General features: G+C 34.6%; 2 protein-coding genes across 8 annotated transcripts in view; one reads left to right on the forward strand and one right to left on the reverse strand.

Annotated features, from left to right (window-relative positions):
• RIF1 (replication timing regulatory factor 1) overlaps positions 1-12,036 on the forward strand; it is a 56,205-nt gene extending 44,169 nt beyond the window's left edge. For 6 of the 7 annotated variants that reach the window (XM_060107410.1, XM_060107416.1, XM_060107413.1 and 3 more), the window contains 6 exons: positions 1,632-1,778; positions 2,100-2,177; positions 2,267-2,382; positions 2,908-3,061; positions 4,844-4,952; positions 5,435-12,036. In XM_060107410.1, the coding sequence (XP_059963393.1) occupies positions 1,632-1,778; positions 2,100-2,177; positions 2,267-2,382; positions 2,908-3,061; positions 4,844-4,952; positions 5,435-5,649 (819 nt within the window). In that variant the 3' untranslated portion in view covers positions 5,650-12,036. The remainder of the gene's footprint in view (positions 1-1,631; positions 1,779-2,099; positions 2,178-2,266; positions 2,383-2,907; positions 3,062-4,843; positions 4,953-5,434) is intronic. The other variant, XM_060107414.1, reaches the window with a different exon arrangement.
• A 3,029-nt stretch (positions 12,037-15,065) lies between these two features.
• The window catches only part of NEB (nebulin), a 227,823-nt gene continuing 224,696 nt past the window's right edge, over positions 15,066-18,192 (reverse strand). The window contains exon 140 of the mRNA XM_060105956.1: positions 15,066-15,239. Coding sequence (XP_059961939.1) covers positions 15,066-15,239 — 174 coding nt within the window. The remainder of the gene's footprint in view (positions 15,240-18,192) is intronic.

An 18,192-nucleotide genomic window follows, 5' to 3' on the forward strand; every position in this document is an offset into this window, starting at 1 on the left:
AGCTTCAGGTAGCACTTACTATGTACTAGGACATTATGCTGTTTCACATTTAAGTATTTATATAAACTTATTTTCAGACATTGTCTAATTAAAAAGAAAAAAAAGGGGGCTTCCCTGGTGGCGCAGTGGTTGAGAGTCTGCCTGCCGATACAGGGGACACGGGTCTGTGCCCCAGTCCGGCAAGATCCCACATGCCGCGGATCGGCTGGGCCCGTGAGCCATGGCCGCTGAGCCTGCGCGTCCGGAGCCTGTGCTCCGCAACGGGAGAGGCCACAACAGTGAGAGGCCCGCATACCGCAAAAAATAAAAAAATAAAAAATAAAAAAATCTCTTTAGGCTGTGCGTTCATTAATTTCTGGATATGATTTCATTTGTAATTACTTTATGTCCCCATCTTCTTCACTAAAGTTTATCTACTTTGGTTTGTAAACATATGGATTACCTATGTATCTGCTTTAACCCCTGGCCCTGTGACTTGCACATAATTTGTTGCACAAATACAATATAAAAAGGAAAAGTTGCATGTGCTTACATAACTCAACTTGTCCTCTCTAGTAAAGTAGATGTTTTGAAAAAGTACAATGTAGGCATTCCTTAACTTAATTTTGAAACTGAACCTACCGTTTACTGTAGAATACATGTGTTTATGTATACAAATGTGTATGTATAAATATAATTATACTGGCACTTAATTTTTGCCTTTAGCCAGCACATTTTGAAGACTTCCCCAAGATATACTGAAAATTCTAATATTGAGAATTCAGAGATTAGTTCTTGGGAAGACTTAACACCACTTGAGGTTTTTTCAGTTTGGTCTTGGTTTGCTTTTGTTTGGGGGCTCTTACTATTATTATTATTTTTTAATCTTAAGTTTAAATAGGCCATAAGGTAAAATGCATTTGATTTCTTCAGTATACTTTAGATGGTTAATATCAGTTAACTAGTCATGTTTTTGTTTGATAGTAGCTCATTTAATTTTTATTTAGGCAACAGTACAACATACAGTAGTTTTCTGTAGCAGAAATGTACAAAATCTGCCCAGTCTTTTGGGAGTCAAGACCAGGAGGCGTTTATATACATATTTAATGGTTTAAGTGCTCTGTTACTGATATCAGATAGCTGAATGAGTGAATAAAGAGTTTAGAAGAGGCCAAAATGACTTCAAGCTGGGCTAAGAAAGACAAAAAAAGCCACCCAATTGCTGTGATTCTTGAACCCTCAGAGTTAAGAACTGAGCTTAGTAAGATATACCAGAGGCCAGTTAGTACTGCCTCTGCCTCTTTACCTTGTTCTTTACAGTCCATAGTAAGCCTGTAAGGTTAATAGAATTTGATTATACAATTTTAACTGTCACATGCAATTTCATTAAGTTTCTGCTGCTATCCTTCTTTCACTCTGCTTGTTGCTGTATTATGCAGTTTAGACCATAGATAATTGGAATGACCCTTGGTCTTGAGTAATATCTATGAAAGCAGTCACCAGGAAGAACTACAACTATGTGCAGTTGGCTTCTAGTGAAATAAATTAAGCTTCACATTCTATTTTTGGCTAACCTTATAATGAGAATTTACAGTGTTTTTTTTTTTTAAACTTTTAATTTTGTTAAATAAAAACATGGCCTATGTTTTCAGGTTCGCCGTGTCTCCTTTGCAGATCCTATATACCAAGCAGGATTGGCAGATGACATTGACAGGCGATGCTCTATTGTTAGGTGCCATTCTTCAAATAGTTCTCCCGTAGTAAAAAGTGTTAAAACTTCACCTACTGCGCAATCTAAGGTAAGCTGTAGGCTTTAGAAAATACACATGCAGACAGAATTGTGTTGGGTAATTTGTCTTAAAATTAACTATTTAAGAAACAAACTTACTTGGTTTGGTTTATTGTTCTTTTGTCTGCTTACTTGGTAAGCAGACATGAAGAGAAGAGGTGGTAAGAGGCAATGATGATCCAGCAAGTCATTGATCCAGTAATATTGTTACCTTTTACATTTTCTGAAAATTTTAAGACATTGCTGCAGGCTTAAGTTGTGAAAATAAAGTTGTAAAAATTTACAGTTATCTAGGGTTCTGAGTTTTTTTTTTCTCCTTTCTTCTATCTAGCATAATACTACTTCAGCCAAAGGATTTCTGTCCCCAGGATCACGTAGCCCTAAATTTAAGAGCTCAAAGAAGTGTTTAGTAAGAAGTGCTTTAGTTTTCATGCAACTTTATATTTTCATGTTCAGTCAGGTGACCTCTATTTAACAGCTTTTGAAATTTATTCTAAGATTGCAGAAATGGCTAAGGAATCTGTGCCATGCCCAACAGAAAGTGTTTACCCTGCTTTGGTGAACTGTGTAGCACCAGTTGACATCATTTTACCTCAGATTACGTCCAACATGTGGTAAGTGGTTATTTAGGCTTCTGGCTTATACCTAGAGATGCCACTTACTTAAGAGGGATATTTAAATGATCAAGGTTCTCATGTTTAGAATTGATTTATATGTACTTTCACACACTTTGTTTTAGAAATAAATGAAAATACAGCTGGGAAGATGGGTGAGATATGGCAATAATAGAAGCATTGATCATAATACAGTAATGGCTAAGATAATTGTGTGCTTAATATTTGCCAGGTTTTGCATACATTATCTTATTTAATCCTAATATAAATACTATAAGGAGTATAATTAGTTCCACTTTATAAGATGTTTGTAAAGGTTAATCTTGCTTAAGCCAGGTATACACATCAGATTCAAATTTTGTTTTAAAGTAAATGCAATATGCCTGTCCTCAGAGTGGGCTAGGTGGGTCTATATAAATTCAGTTATGATTGAGCTTAAATCAGGAAATTCAATTGGATAGGTCCTTACAAACAGAATAAATATAAAACTATATGACATTTTTCCTGTTTCTGTCATCTCTTTAGGGCAAGAGGACTGGGACAACTCATTAGAGCCAAGAATATAAAAACAATTGGTGATTTGAGTACTCTTACAGCATCTGAAATAAAAACTCTTCCTATCCGTTCTCCAAAAGTGTCTAATGTAAAAAAGGCTCTCAGAGTATATCATGAGCAGCAGGTAAAAACTTAGATGTTAGTCATAACATCGCGTATAAATAAATGATCAAGCAATACAGTTACAGAAGTTTGCATTTAAACTATTCTTGCTTAAAAAGCTCATTTTATATGATACCTTATCTTCCCTTCCCCTGCAGTTAAGAGTAACTTAAAAGATTCATTTATAATTCCATAGATTTGCTCATTTTGTACTGTTACTGTGTATAATACCTCTTTATTCTTTGAATTCAATTTTCCTACCCTCTTATCTCTTATTTCCACCAAATAGGTGATTGGTTTCATGGCTGCCATTTCTAAAACCTAGATGTTCAAATCTAAACATTTACAAAAATCTTGCAGATTTGTAGTTAACAGTATTTTGATTTGATATCCAGCACAATTGTGGTCAGTTTTTTTTACTTGTTCTTCCTATCAGCTTTTAACACAAACATTTTAGGTCATGGACATTTCTCAAGATTCTTATGAAAGCCAAGATTCTTTTGCCATATAAAAATGGATCAATATATGGAAAATTTTGTATATCATTTCAGAAGAATTCACAGACTCTCCTGAAACCCATTATGTATTCATTGATACTATGGAAAACTGAATATATGAAAAATAGGGTTTGTTAAGGGTGAAAGCCGGTGTTCTATTAGAATTTCTGGGACTGGAGTTTGCAGACTACTGAAGACTTCTGTTGTATTCGTGAAAGTCCTTGATTTAGTATTAATTTTACTTGATCTTTAAAAACATTTAACCAGTGGAACAAAAAAAATGATTAGTAATTTTCAGTTTGATAGCTGAAGCATTTCAACTGCTTGAGATCCAGCCACATACCATAAAATTCACCCACCCAAAACACACAATTAAGTGGTTTTTTAGTATATTCACAAAGGTACACAACCCTCACCAAGACCTAAATTTAGAACATTTGTTATTACCCCGGAAAAAAAAACCCTGTACTCATTAGCAGTCACTCTGCATTTTCACCCCCAAGGCAACCACTAATCTTTGTAGATTGCCTATTGTGGACAGTCTATAAAAGTGGAGTCATATAACCTGTAGTCTTTTGTGAATGACTTCTTTAACTGAGCATAATGTTTTCAAGGTTCACAGGTATTAGTACTTCATTCCTTTTTATGGTTAAATAATATCCCATTCTATGGCTATACAACGTTTTGGTTATCCATTCATCACTTGAACATTGGGGTTGTTTACACACTTTCTTATTATGAATATGCTATTAGATACATTCATATACAAGTTTTTGTGTGGACATAACGTTCTTTATTTCTCTTGGGTATATATGTAGGAATCTAATTGATCGGTCATATGGTAACTCTAACGTTCTGAAATTAGTATTTTCTCAATCAACAATCAGTAAGCCCTGGGAATACCTTTGAAAATTGTGTTCTTTTTAAAAAAAGAAGTCCATATATTATTTAAGCTTGGAAATCTCTGCCTTAGATTTGCTTTTCCCCTGTTCCTCAACCTGGGGAATACAGTGTAGTTTTTCATGGCTACCATTTGCAATATTTCTTGACAAGTCCATTAGGAAATATTATAAACCCCATAACCACCTCTTTGAAAAAATAGTGCTATGTAATGCTATTTTTGTGTTGTTAGTAGAACATGGGTTCTTAGCAGTATTAGCTAAGCTTATCATGTAATGGGCTGTGAAACATAGTATGTCAGATTGTTTTCCAGCATTAGTGGTCCTGTTACTATTAGTCCTGTTAAAAATTACTTTCAATTTGTCGCTTTTGTTTTTGTTTTTACTGGTCTGAATGTATAAATCAAGGTGAAGTCTCGTGGACTAGAAGAGATTCCAGTTTTTGATATTTCCGAAAAAACAGTAAATGGAATGGAAAATAAATCTATTTCTCCTGATGAAGAAAGACTTGCCTCAGGTATATTTTAGCAAAGTGGGACAATTTTATAAGATCAGCTGACTTTATTGAAGAAATATTTTGTTATTGTGCTTTTAGTTTTAATTTGACCACGCCCTGTGAATTAGACAAGTATTTTTTTGTGTAATAGTTGCCAAGTATGTGAAAAAATAACTGATACGACTTCAAGTATGTCTAGTTGCTTTTTCTCTCATTGTCAACTTCTACTCTTATCAAGGTCTCAAATGAGGATATAAACTATAAACATTGCATTCCAGTTATGTTGTTCATAAAAATGAAGTAGTCATGATTTCTTTAATGGCACAGAATAAGCTATGGTAATTTTTCTGTTGCCTGTTCTCTTCATCTTGAGCAGGTATACCTCAGCCTGCACTCTTAATTTGAAACCTGGGCACTTAAATTTTTATTACCTTAAAAGGAGAGAGATATAATTTAAGATTTATCTGGAATAGATTTAATTGTGCTTTTTTCCTTTCTTTTAGATTTAATTGATCCTGTTGCTTTAGAGACTCCGTTATCTAAAAATCTTGTGGCCCAGATTAGTGCACTTGCTCTTCAACTAGATTCAGAAGATCTCCATAATTATTCAGGAAGCCAGCTATTTGAAATGCATGAGAAACTTGGTAGCATGGCAAACTCCATAATTAAAAATCTGCAGTCACGTTGGAGGTCACCAGCCCATGAAAATTCTATTTAGTGTTTTAAGAGAAAATTGAAGTTTAAAAAAATCACTGGATTTGTTGATTCATAAAGTAAGTTCTAAAATATAGCACAATTTCAGACTGAATGTTTGCAAAGTTGGTAACATCTCAAACACTGAAGGGCAATGTCTTACTAAGTTCAGTTTTGTAAGTGAGATCATTTTTTTCCTGTATAACATGTTTTCTTGGCTGCTATGTGTAGTTTTTCCAAAAATTTAAATATTGAAATGTGAAAGCAAAAACTAAATAGCATACATTTTATTTCACTTACTCATGCGTATTTTAATGGAACATTTTATGTAATATACCTGTTCTAAGTAAGTAAAAATGAAAATTTTTATTTGAACTTTTTGCTGAACTGATAAGGTATTTATACTTGATTTCCTTTTTTAAAATTTACATTTGTTGTGCCTGAGGTTTAAGAAATTTGTTCTTGGTAAAACACCCCAAATGAGATGCAAGAGAATCTTTCAGAACGCTTTCCACAGACATCAACGTTATTTGGACAAGAAAATATTTATATTTCAAGAAAAAGATCAAAAGTTTCAACTTCTGGGGTTAAATATTAAAGCAGAATTTACTAAAATTCCATTCATTTGCGTTAGCAAATATTTGTTCAGCATTTGCCTGTGAAAATATACTCTTATGAGACATATAATATTCATCTAAAAATGCACGACTATTTGTACATTATGTATAGATTAAGTTTTTAATTTATAAATTTCAGTCTTCGTTAATTGCATGAGGTTTTTTCCTGCAGCTTCTTGTGAATACCTTTGTTTAATAGAAACATAATTTTGTATATATTGAATACTGAGATATCAGTATGGATGGTAGAAGTGCTTCATGGGCTTGCTGCAGATGTTTGTAGGATTCAGTCTCTACAAATAAAACAACAAATAGTTTTGTACTTAGTTAATAGTGTTAGTTAAAACATATGTTTATTTTCTAAAGTAACCAGAAAGAGTAAAGTAATAGAAATGAGAAAGTGTTACATGACAACTTTGCCATTCATTCCCATAACCTTCCCCTGCAACCCCCATCCCTTTTGGTTTAGAAGAGGGTATCAGCCACTAGAAAGTGTGCCTCATTACATTTCTCTTTAATGGGGATTTAGCTTGAGTATTTTCATTATAACTTGGACCATAAGAAATCTAGAGTTTATCTGCTCTTTTTACCTATACTTAAAGCAAACTTGGGAGAAATTTGAAACTGTTCTTTCAAAATATTTATGTTTTTCCGAGTAAAAAAGTAGGGTGTATGTAATTAAACTATTTGTAGATTTTACCAACTAGTATTAGTGCCTGACTTTCCCATATTTGTTTCATCTTTTTAACAGTGAGAGTATTTCATTTGTTTTCGAAATAGAATGAGTGAGTGATCTTCTCAGTTTCAGACTTATTTAGAACTAACCCTTACTTGAAAAGGCACACATTCTTCAGCAACTTTCTAGAAAGTTTAATCCTTGTGTCTTGGTTAGCTTTACATTCAGAAGGGGGCTGCCACCCAGTCACTGTAAAAGTTGGTTTTTATTTAATAATAAATCCAATATCAGTACATCGCAAATATTTTAGGGTCTAAGTGATATTTATATGCTGAGGATGATTTTAAAAGAAATTCTGGGACCACTGAACTGAGGATTGTAGCTTGAAGAAATAACTAATGAAAAATTAGGAATTTTTTTAAACATTTATAATTGTGGTTTAAATTGTCTATCATTTATTTCCCAAATTGTATTTGACAGTAAAGAGGCATACATGTTTTTGCGAAGATGTGTAAGAAGGGATGTGTATGTGTGTTGAGAGGAGTCAGAATTAGCTCATTTCATGACTTCGTATCTTAATATTTGTGTGAACTAAACTTACTTGCTGGTGGGATGAAGTTCTTGGGAAGGTGAACAGTATAGCAGAAAATGTGACCAAAATGATTACCATTTACTTAAATCACTGAGTTTGATGCAAGCACAGATTTTAATTTTAAAACATTGTGGTTTAATAAGGATATATTTTAAAATATTTGAGGGCAAAAACCAGTTTGCTAAGTCTTCATTTTTGATATAGTTATAAGTGTGTATGTGAGGCACCTTATTTTCAATTTTCTTGCCTTAAAATTTTCTGCAAATTTTTTCCTGAGTGATTCCAGAAGAGCTGAAAGCATTAATATTCCTTGATCAGCTCTAGTGTGTGTTGTTTCACTATTAAAGTGAAATCAGTTTTTTTCAAATAATTCCTAATGGTTAATAAAACATGGCAAACATTACTAAGAACACTCAAATGTGATTTCTTATTTTATGCATTTATAAAGAACCTAGTTGAATGCAGAGCCATAGTACAATTTTCCATGTTCCAAAATGGATTTCATAGTGGATTTAAATTTTCATTATTTCAGTGAGCCCATTATTAAAGATGCTCTGCTATTTGAACAAGTTCGAAAGCCAGTGTTGAATAGTGGAGAGCTTTTGCTCAAGTAATTATGCAGTAGGATAATACAGTCAAAAATAAGATTGAAATGTGAACTTTATAAGTATGGTAACCCTGACATTGCCCATGATTCATTCTTTCTGTGCAGCTTGGTGTAGTAGTCAGGGATTCTGTTACATATTTAAGAATCATAAAAATGTCAAGAAAGTTGGGTTATATCTTGCCTTAAATAAAGGTGGCAGGACAAGAAATGAAAGTTTGGAAAAATGGGAGGAGTATGTGGAAAACATACAAGTAGAGTTCTGTTTTTAAAGGAATGAGTAAAAATAAGTGCTGTTTCAAAGGCAGGCTTAGTTGAAATTTACCAAAAATACGAGTTACAGTGTCACATTTTTCTCTTAATGCCATTCCTTCCAACTTTGACTTTATAATCCACTAAGAAAAGCCTAGATTCCATCTCATATTCTTCATAATTGATTTGCAGGGAGATAATTTATGAGCTAGGCTTGGAGACCATAAAATAGCAGTTGTTAATAATTATTAGGCTAAGACTTGAGTCAGGGGAGTTGTCTGCTTGCTCATTAGTTCAACACATGTCCATTTTATCCCTAAGCCATTAGAAAGGTCTTGTATGTTGTATACAAACATTAGAGTGAAGTTCTGACTCTTAACATAGTGCTTCTCAAACTTGCATGTATTTGTAAAAATGCAGATTCTGATTACGTAGGTCTGTGATGGGGGCCTAATAGTTCATGTCTAACAATTCCCATGTGATCCATACAAATGCTGATGTGGACTGCATTTGTGGTCGTCAGCATAAGAGGCTTCAAGATCTAAATTAAATTAGGTTTTGGTATCCCAAGCAGATTTAAGTCCTTAGAATTATTGCCACAAAAGATAAAAGCTAGTCTTTTTTAAAGAAACTTTTTCAAATGTTTGAATTGAGGATTCAGGTTGGTCTTGAAGGCTTCAAATTACAGTTCAAAAATTTAAATAAAATTGTAAAAGGTAGAATTTTGCCTCATTTGGAGCCTTTTAAATATGGAAGATAAATATTTTATGTTATAAAGAACCTTATTTAGTAGTTTGGACAATATGAGCCTTACGAGTACATGTGAATTATGTTCTGATTTTTTTGTTAATATAAAGGTAAATTTTCACAATATTAGAGGTGCATTTAGAAGGCAGGATTTCATTTAGAGACTAAGTTATGGGACTTCATTATTTCATTAATAAACCTTGAAAACAGACTACCCCTAACTAAGTTTAATTTGGCAGTAAAGTTAGCAGTGCTGTAATAAGTCAATTCTGACAAATGTGCCTTATAATCATTTCACTGAAGACCTCTGGTGACTGCTGCGACATTACATGGTTAAAACTTCCTGTTTTGTTGTAAAATGGAGTTGAAAGTTGAATAATCTGATTTTCCAAAATGAGTTTTTCTTGGCATTCTGTTAAGATGTTATATTTCCTTCATATTTAAATACTTTTATTGTAAGAGCTGCCCTCATCCAAAGCACTTAAGGAAACGTCGCCAGAAGTTAAGTAATGGGTTTTAAAAATAGATTATCAAAATTTACTGATAGCTCAATCTGTGAAACAAATCTGGTCTTTGTGGTTTCTCATGGCCCAATTAATGATGTCTATTATATGCCAGGTTTTGTATATTGTTTCTTGAAAGTATCCATTAAAATCTGAGTCATTTGGATTTGAAAATCTATAGATACTTAATAGAGTAGTAGTCTGATACAATTATGAGTGTCTACTTAGTTCTTGGAATAGAATATTAAATTTTACAATGTGGTCTTTACCGTTTTTTTCTTCATATGCCAGTCCTTTCACCAAAGAACAGTTAAAATCAAGTGCTGAACTGTAAATGCTTACTCCCCTGAAATATACCATTAGAATAAAAGATAACCTCTCTCTTTGCATGTGAGTATAAAATTAAAGATAGTATTTTAAATTGATGTCACATGGAAGAAGAAAGCCTACATAGCTTTTGGTCTTCTACTTGTAGTAGAGGGAACAATATCTTTACACTACAGTGTACCATTTTATAACTGGATGAAGCTAAGCTTATCAGATGGCAAACTTATATGCTGATAGAGATTGATGCGCTGATAAATGATGAAGAGAAAGGGAAAGACAAATTGAGCTGAAATAGTAATAAAGCAATTAGGTCATTAAGTACAGAGACAAACCGTTCTGTGTATTTTGAAAATAACTGGCAGCCAGTGGTCCCTGAGTTATCCTATACATAATACAGTACCATAATGTTCATAAAGCTCTTGAATAATTATTTAGAAATACATTATCATTTAATACTCTGACCCCCCATCAGTAAATAATTTCCAACAAAAGACAGTGTTACTTCTTAGATGGATAAGCTGCATAAACTAGAAAGTTCACTTTCAAAATAAAATGTCATGGAACCGAAAATGGAATGTATAATAGCTATTTTGATACTTAGTTGAATAGTTAATAGGAGTCTGAGGAATTTTTTATTTCTATGGAATGGAAATTTCTAATAGAAAAATGGAATTAAGAATCGATTTTGAGTATAGGAAACGAAAGACGGCAGTTTTGCCTAGTAAGTTTAAAGAGCAGAGGTTGACAGACTACAACCTGCCTCCTCTTTTTTACTGGACTTTTTTTTTTTTTTTTTTTTTTTTTTGCAGTACACGGGCCCCTCACTGCTGTGGCCTCTCGCGTCACGGAGCACAGGCTCCGGACGCGCAGGCCCAGCGGCCATGGCTCACGGGCCCAGCCGCTCCGCGGCACATGGGATCCCCCCAGACCGGGGCACAAACCCACGTCCCCTGCATTGGCAGGCGAACTCCCAACCACTGCGACACCAGAGAAGTCTGCCACCTCTTTTTTACATCTAACGAGCTAAGAGTGGTTTTTACGTTTTCTAAATGGTTGAAAAAAGCAAAAGAATAGTATTTTGTGGCACATGAAAATATATAAAATTAAAATTGTATTGTTTGTAAATAAGGTTTGACTGGGACACGGTCATGCTTATTTACATATTTGGCTGCTTTCCAGCTACAGCGGTAGAATTGAGTAGTCTGAAGGACTGTGGTGGCTTGTAATATCAAACATACTACTATCTGACACTTGACATAAAGTGTGCCAGTCCTTGACATAAGGGATAGATTTCATACATGGCAGTTTGGCTACTTCTGGCTGGCAGGATAAGAATATTGATTTAATTTCTATTGCCATTATTTAGATTTTATTTTATAAAATGGGTTCCCCTGGTTCCATTTATATCTTACCATTGCTCAAATACACATATACTAGGAGATTCTAGTATTTTTTACGTACGCCTTTTTCTCCCAAACTCTTAAAACATTGTTTTGTGTTTGCCATGGATATTAAGGGACCTGATGTGTGAAGGAAAGGCATCTGGCACTAATTGGTTAAATCACACCTGTAAAACAATTGGGGCTTTGGGGAGTTTGCTTTCTGTGTTGTTGAGTAATGGATCGCTTTCAATATAAACACTACCTCCTGTGGATAGACTTGACTAATGTGCACTTAGAAAAGGACTGAGAGAAGCCAAATCAGTCATTTATTAGCCCTGTAATATTTTTGTTTTCATCACTTGATAAACTCTAAGAGAGCTTAGTTTTACATTCAGAAAGTATTTATATTTGATAAGTCAAATGATTTAAGTTGAAACTTCACAAAAGTACCTGTTCATTCCTCAATTGACTGTACTAGTAGATGGGAAATAAGGGTGCAGTCAGTTTTGTTTGTGTAATGCTTTATACAACGTTTGAAGCAGGTAGACCTATACTAAAATTGTATTTTCAGGTTCATTATGACTGAGTGGAGGGAGGGAGAATCTGTGTCTGATCCACAGTAAAACTTTCATAATCTGTTGAGAGTTGACTGTTATCACTTGCCAATTGAAACTGGACATTGAAACATTTTTAAAGAAATGCACTTTAATCTGAAATAAAACTAAAAAAATAAATTCTGGTACTTGTTGTTCTTTGGTTTTTGTTTTTTTAATTTTTGTGTTTCAGTGAGGCCTCCTGAAATGAATGAGAATAACATAATCCAGATACCAGCCTAAAAGTGAGCATTGTATTCCTCCATGAGCACATGAACCATTCATATTCTTCCCCTCTTTATGGCCTATTTTTAACCATAGAGGATCTCTATTTTATTCATGGTCTTATGGGTTCCACACACTTCTAAATCCATATGTTTTTTTAAAAAAATTGAAGTATAGTTGATTTACAATATTGTGCTAGTTTCAGGTATACAGCAAAGTGGTTCAGTTATATATATGTTTTTCAGGTTATTTCCATTATAGGTTATTACAAGATATTGAATATTATTCCGTGTTACACAGTAAATCCTTGTTGCGTATCTACTTTATGTATAGTAGAGTTTATCTCTTAATCCATACTTCTCATTTATCCCTCTTCCTCCCTCCCTGTCCCCTTTGTTAACCATAAGTTTGTTTTCTATGCCTGTGAGTCTCCTTCTGCTTTGTATAAAGATTCATTTGTATTATTTTATAGATTGTGCATATGTGATATCATATAATACTTGTCTTTCTCTCTCTCTGTATGATATTTTCTGCATCCATCCATGTTGCAAAGGGCGATATTTCTTTTTTATGGCTAATATTCCATTGTGTGTGTGAGATCTTATATATATATATATATATGTCACATCTTAAACTAATCGTTTGTTGATGGGCATTTGGGTTGTTTCTGTCTTGGGTATTGTAAATAGTGTTGCTGTGAATGTTGGGGTGCATGTATCTTTTCTAATTAGTTTTCGTCTTTTCCAGATACATGCCCAGGAGTGAGATTGCTGGATCATACGGTAGTTCTATTTTAGTTTCTTGGAACCTCCATACTGTTCTTCATAGTGGCTGCACCAATTTACATTCCCACCAACATTTCTGCACACCATCTCCAGCATTTATTATTTGCAGACTTTTTGATGATGGCCATTCTGACCAGAGTGAGGTGGTACCTCATTGTAGTTTTGATTTGCACTTCTCTAATAATTAGCAGTTTTGAGCATCTTTTCATTCGCCTGTTGCATCTGTATGTCTTCTTTGGAGAAATTTCTGTTTAGATCTTCTGCCTGTTTTTTGATTGGGTGGTTTGGTTTTTTGGTATTGAGTTGTGTGAGCTGTTGGTATATTTTGGAAAGTAACCCCTTGTTGGTTGCATCATTTGCAGATACTTTCTCCCATTCCGAGGTTGTCTTCGTTTTGTTCATGGTTTGCTGTGCAAAAGCTTAAAGTTTGATTAGGTCCCATTTGTTTATTTTTGCTTTTATTTCTTTGCCTTAGGAAGCTGTAAATCCATACTTTTAAAGTAAGGGAAAAAAACCCCGAAATACTTAGTGATGTTGAAAAATACTGTATTAGTTTACTATGGCTGCTGTTAACAGCCACAAGCTGAGTGGCTTAAATAACAGAAATTTATTGTTTTGGTTCTGGGGGCTAGAAGTCTGAGATAACTTCGTCAGCAAGTGTTGGTCCCTTCTAAGGGCTGTGAGGAAGGCTGTTCCATCCCTGTCCCCTAGCTTCTGTGGTTTGCTGGCAATTTTTGGCTTTCCTGGCATGTAGAAGCATCACCCCAGTCTCTGCCTTCATTTTCTTTCTTTTTTTTTTTTTTTTTGCGGTACGCGGGCCTCTCACTGCTGTGGCCTCTCCCGTTGCGGAGCACAGGCTCCAGACGCGCAGGCCCAGCGGCCATGGCTCACAAGCCCAGTCGCTCCGTGGCATGTGGGATCTTCCCAGACTGGGGCACGAACCTGTGTCCCCTGCATCGGCAGGCGGACTCTCAACCACTGCGCCACCAGGGAAGCCCCTCTGCCTTCCTTTTCATGTGTACTCTTTGCTCTTGAGTCTCAGACACACATTAAGAAGCTTTAGGACAGCAGTATTACTACAGCTCTGAAGTAATGTGGACAGATCTTTTGCTTTTTAGAAAGGATACTCTATAAACTTAAGCACAAGCCATTATTGGTTGGCACTCCACCCTTTGCCCATGCCTTTGCCACAAACTGCCAGCCCACTGGATACAGACGGGGAAGATCCCCTTTGGGATCCCACAGCTCCCACAACTGTTGGATCCCACAGCTATTTCTAAAGCATTATAAGTGAAGCCATAAGGAAAGCTTGCTGAACACAAGTATGGATAGAGTTTTGAGAAAGTCTACAATTGTGCTTTTTTTTTTTAATTGAAGTATAGTTGATCTACAATGTTGTGTCTGGTGCATTTAACAGTACTTTTTTTTTTAAGTTTAATTTTTTTAGTGAAGTCTAGTTTCAGGGGTTTGCTTTTGTTGAAGTTTTTATTTGTAGATCTTTAACAATAAATAATGCTCATTCCATCAGTGGTGTTTGTTGCAGAATTGCAGATTTTATTAGTTACTAGCTTAACACCAGTTTATATTGACTATCAGCTTTATAACTTCAGAACTGGATTAGAAATAAGAGTGTCAGCAGTCAGCAAGGAAAAGGTGAATATCTCTGCCATTTTTTTAAAAAATGTGTTTAACATGTTTAGAACTCTTGATTTAGAAAAGAAATACTGTTAAACATTTTCATAATGGAGAAAGAGTCTGGGTTGATGCAACAGTAATACAACAACAATGCAGAAACTTTAAAAATGTCTATTCTGAAATTAGATGTTTTAAAACCCGAAGGAAAATTTAATAATGGCAATTAAAAGACCTATGGGTTTAATGTTGTCTCAAGTTTTATGTGCAAGTCCAGAAGATAGAAGTCTAGTTTAATAATTGGACAGATTAGTTGTACTAACCTTTGTTTCACTGGTGAATATTGGGGTACATATAGAAACAAGTTAAGGGATGGTACAACCATGAATCATACTGACACAAAAAGCACTACGCAGCTTCAGAACTCGGGGAATAGTGGAGAGTCTAAACAAATGCTGACGGCAAGATGTGTAGGTGCTGTAGACAGGTGCAGTGCATTGAAGTTCTTAAATAGCTTCAACATAATTGGCTGGGAGCATGCCCGTCCTGCCAGTCCTCTGCACGGTGCCATACATCCAACCTTCATCAACAGTTTGAACGTTTACAATGGCATCTCCATCTTTGAAGGACACCTCATCTGCATCTGCAGCCATATAGTCATACATGGCACGGAAGATTTTCTATTGGTAAAGACGAAAAAGGGAAATATATATTAGATTTGCAACAATTAACCCGAACACCTAATTTTAGTTTCCACCAACTTAACTTGCACAAAACAGAATGTGCAACTACCTACCACCAAAACTAAAAGACAACTCACAAACTAGGAGAAAATATTTGCTAATCATATATCTAATAAGGGATCACTATCCAGACTATATTAAAAAAAACTCCTATAATTCAATACTGAAAAGGGACAGGGGCAAAGGATATGAATTCTCCAAAGGAGATGATAAACCAAGAGCCAATAAGCATGTGAAAAGATGCTCGACATCGTTAGTCATCAGGAAAAGGCAAAACTACAATGAAATACCCCTTCACACACACTGGAATGGTGGAGATCGAAAAGATAGAATTGGGGAGGATATGGAAAAACTTGAATCTTTATAAATCGCTGGTGGGAAAGGAAAATGGTGCAGACACTTTGGAAAACAGTTTTGGAAGTTCTTCCCATTTTAAAAGTTACCGTGTGACCTCGCAATTCTACTCCTAGGTATATACACAAGAGGAATGAACATAAGTCCACATAGTAACTTGTACACCCATATTTATAATGGCATTATTTGTAACAGCCAAAAAGTGGAACTAGCCCAAATGCCCACCAACTGATGAACGAATAAAGAAAAGGTATTCCCATACAATTAAATATTTGCTAATAAAAAGGGATGAAGTACTGATATATGATACACCATGGATAACCTCAAAACATTAAGAAGCCAGTCACAGAAGACCACATATTGTGTGATTTCATTTATATGAAATATCTATTCCAAATAGGCAAATACATACAGAAAGTACATTAGTGGATGTACTAATCTAGTGTTTTGGAGAAAATTAAAAAATCATAGCAATATTGCATGTTTTTCTCACTTGGGGAATTTGGGAGTATACCAGTAGTGAAAGTTTCTGGAAAGCTAACCTCCACAATGTTTTTTTTAAAAAAAGAATTGTAGCATGGTGGGAAAGGAAACTGGGGCATTACTAATCAACAGGCATAAAGTTTCAGTTAAGCAAGATGAATAAACCCTAGAGATCTGTTCTAGAGATCTCTAGGGATCTGTACATAACCTTGAATCTATAGTAAACAATAATGTATTATACACTTAAAAGTATAAGCGTAGGTTGATCTTGTGTTCTCACAACAATGAAATAAGGTTTTTAAAAATTGTAACAATTTAGAGAGAAAAAATTTGAAAGTGCCCAAATTTTCTTCATAGGAGCAGTCACTGGTAAGTAATTTGGTATGAGACCTACATATTTTTCCCTAGCATTCTGAAATATACACAACATATATTCACATTCAAGGATAGGTTCCCCCCTGCCCCACATAAGTGGAATACTACTATAAATAGTATTCTCACTTGTTCCTTCCATTTAATATAGCTTGGAAGTCTTTCCATATAAATATAGATTGATCACATTCTTTTTTACTGCTGTAGAAAATTCCATATTTTAGTACTATCGCAAATTATTTAGCCATTTCTATATTTCTGGACATTTAATTGTCACCATGTTTTCATCCACTAAGCCTATAGTGTTTGTCTTTGGGCAGATATTTCAAAAGAAAGCTTTTAAAAAAAGTATTTGGTCAAAGGCATGTGCCTTTTAAGTAAGATTTTTTAAAAAGTTCACTACTATAATGTTCTTATATGCTACTTTATTGTTGCCTATTTCTGGTTAGTAGTCAAATGGTGAACATGTTTTTTTTGTTGGCCATTTTTTAAAATTTTGCTGTAAATTGTCTATTCATATGCTTCCAGGTTTTATTTTGAAGAGAAGGGGGATAATATGTCAATGAACTTTGGATACTTTATGCATTTTTAGATATTAATCTTTTTGTTGAGTATAATATTTTTTCCCAGTTTGACATTTCTTTTTGCTATAAAAACATTTAACCTTTGACGGTCAACTCTGTCAGTCTTTTCCTTTACATATCTAGATTTTGGAACCTGCTGAGGAAGGCTTTCACCATTTCCAATTGTAAAAGTAGTCTCTATTTTTCTGTAGTATTTTAGTTTTCCTTTTTTTTTCCTCTGCTGATTTGTAATTCTTTTAGGGTCCATTTTTGGACTTCCATCTTTTTTTTTTTTTTTTTTTTTTTTTTTTGACGGTACGCGGGCCTCACTGTTGTGGCCTCTCCCGTTGCGGAGCACAAGCTCTGGACACGCTGGCTCAGCGGCCATGGCTCACGGGCCCAGCCGCTCCGCGGCATGTGGGATCTTCCCAGACCGGGGCACGAACCCGTGTCCCCTGCATCGGCAGGCGGACTCGCAACCACTGCACCACCAGGGAAGCCAATGGACTTCATCTATTTTTAAATCTATTCTCATGCTAAATTCATATTTAATTATAATAGCTTTATAGCATATTTTGCTCTTATATGGTTAAGTCCTTTCCTATTAACATTTTCAAAATTTGCTTATTCTTGCATCTTTACTCTTTCAAATAAATTATAGGATTAATGTATAAAAATTTTTTAAATTTTACTAGGATTTGATTGGAATTGCCTTGAATTTATGGACTTCTGGAGAAATGACTTCAAGATTCCCTTCCTGAACTATAACGGGTCTCAATACTTAACTTAAATCTTTATGTCATTTAGTAAAGATAGTTTTCTACATATAAATATTGTTCATTTCAATCCTAAAGAATTATGTTTTTGTAATACTATGAATGAGATCCAGGGTTTTAAACTAAGAGTTTTAAAGTAGTCTGGTGAATTGTGAACATGATTTGACTTATTTCTTCAATGTATATTGAATAGGGGATATCTAAGATATGACCAGATTACATGTGTGACATGTGCATACACATATATTTGGGTTGGCCAAGAAGTTCGTTCGGGTTTTTCTGTAAGATGATAGGGAAAAATCCGAACGAACTCTTTGGCCAGCCCAGTATATTCTGGAAGAA

This window comes from Mesoplodon densirostris, chromosome 8 (genome assembly GCF_025265405.1).
Source record: "Mesoplodon densirostris isolate mMesDen1 chromosome 8, mMesDen1 primary haplotype, whole genome shotgun sequence".
Lineage (NCBI taxonomy): Eukaryota > Metazoa > Chordata > Mammalia > Artiodactyla > Ziphiidae > Mesoplodon > Mesoplodon densirostris.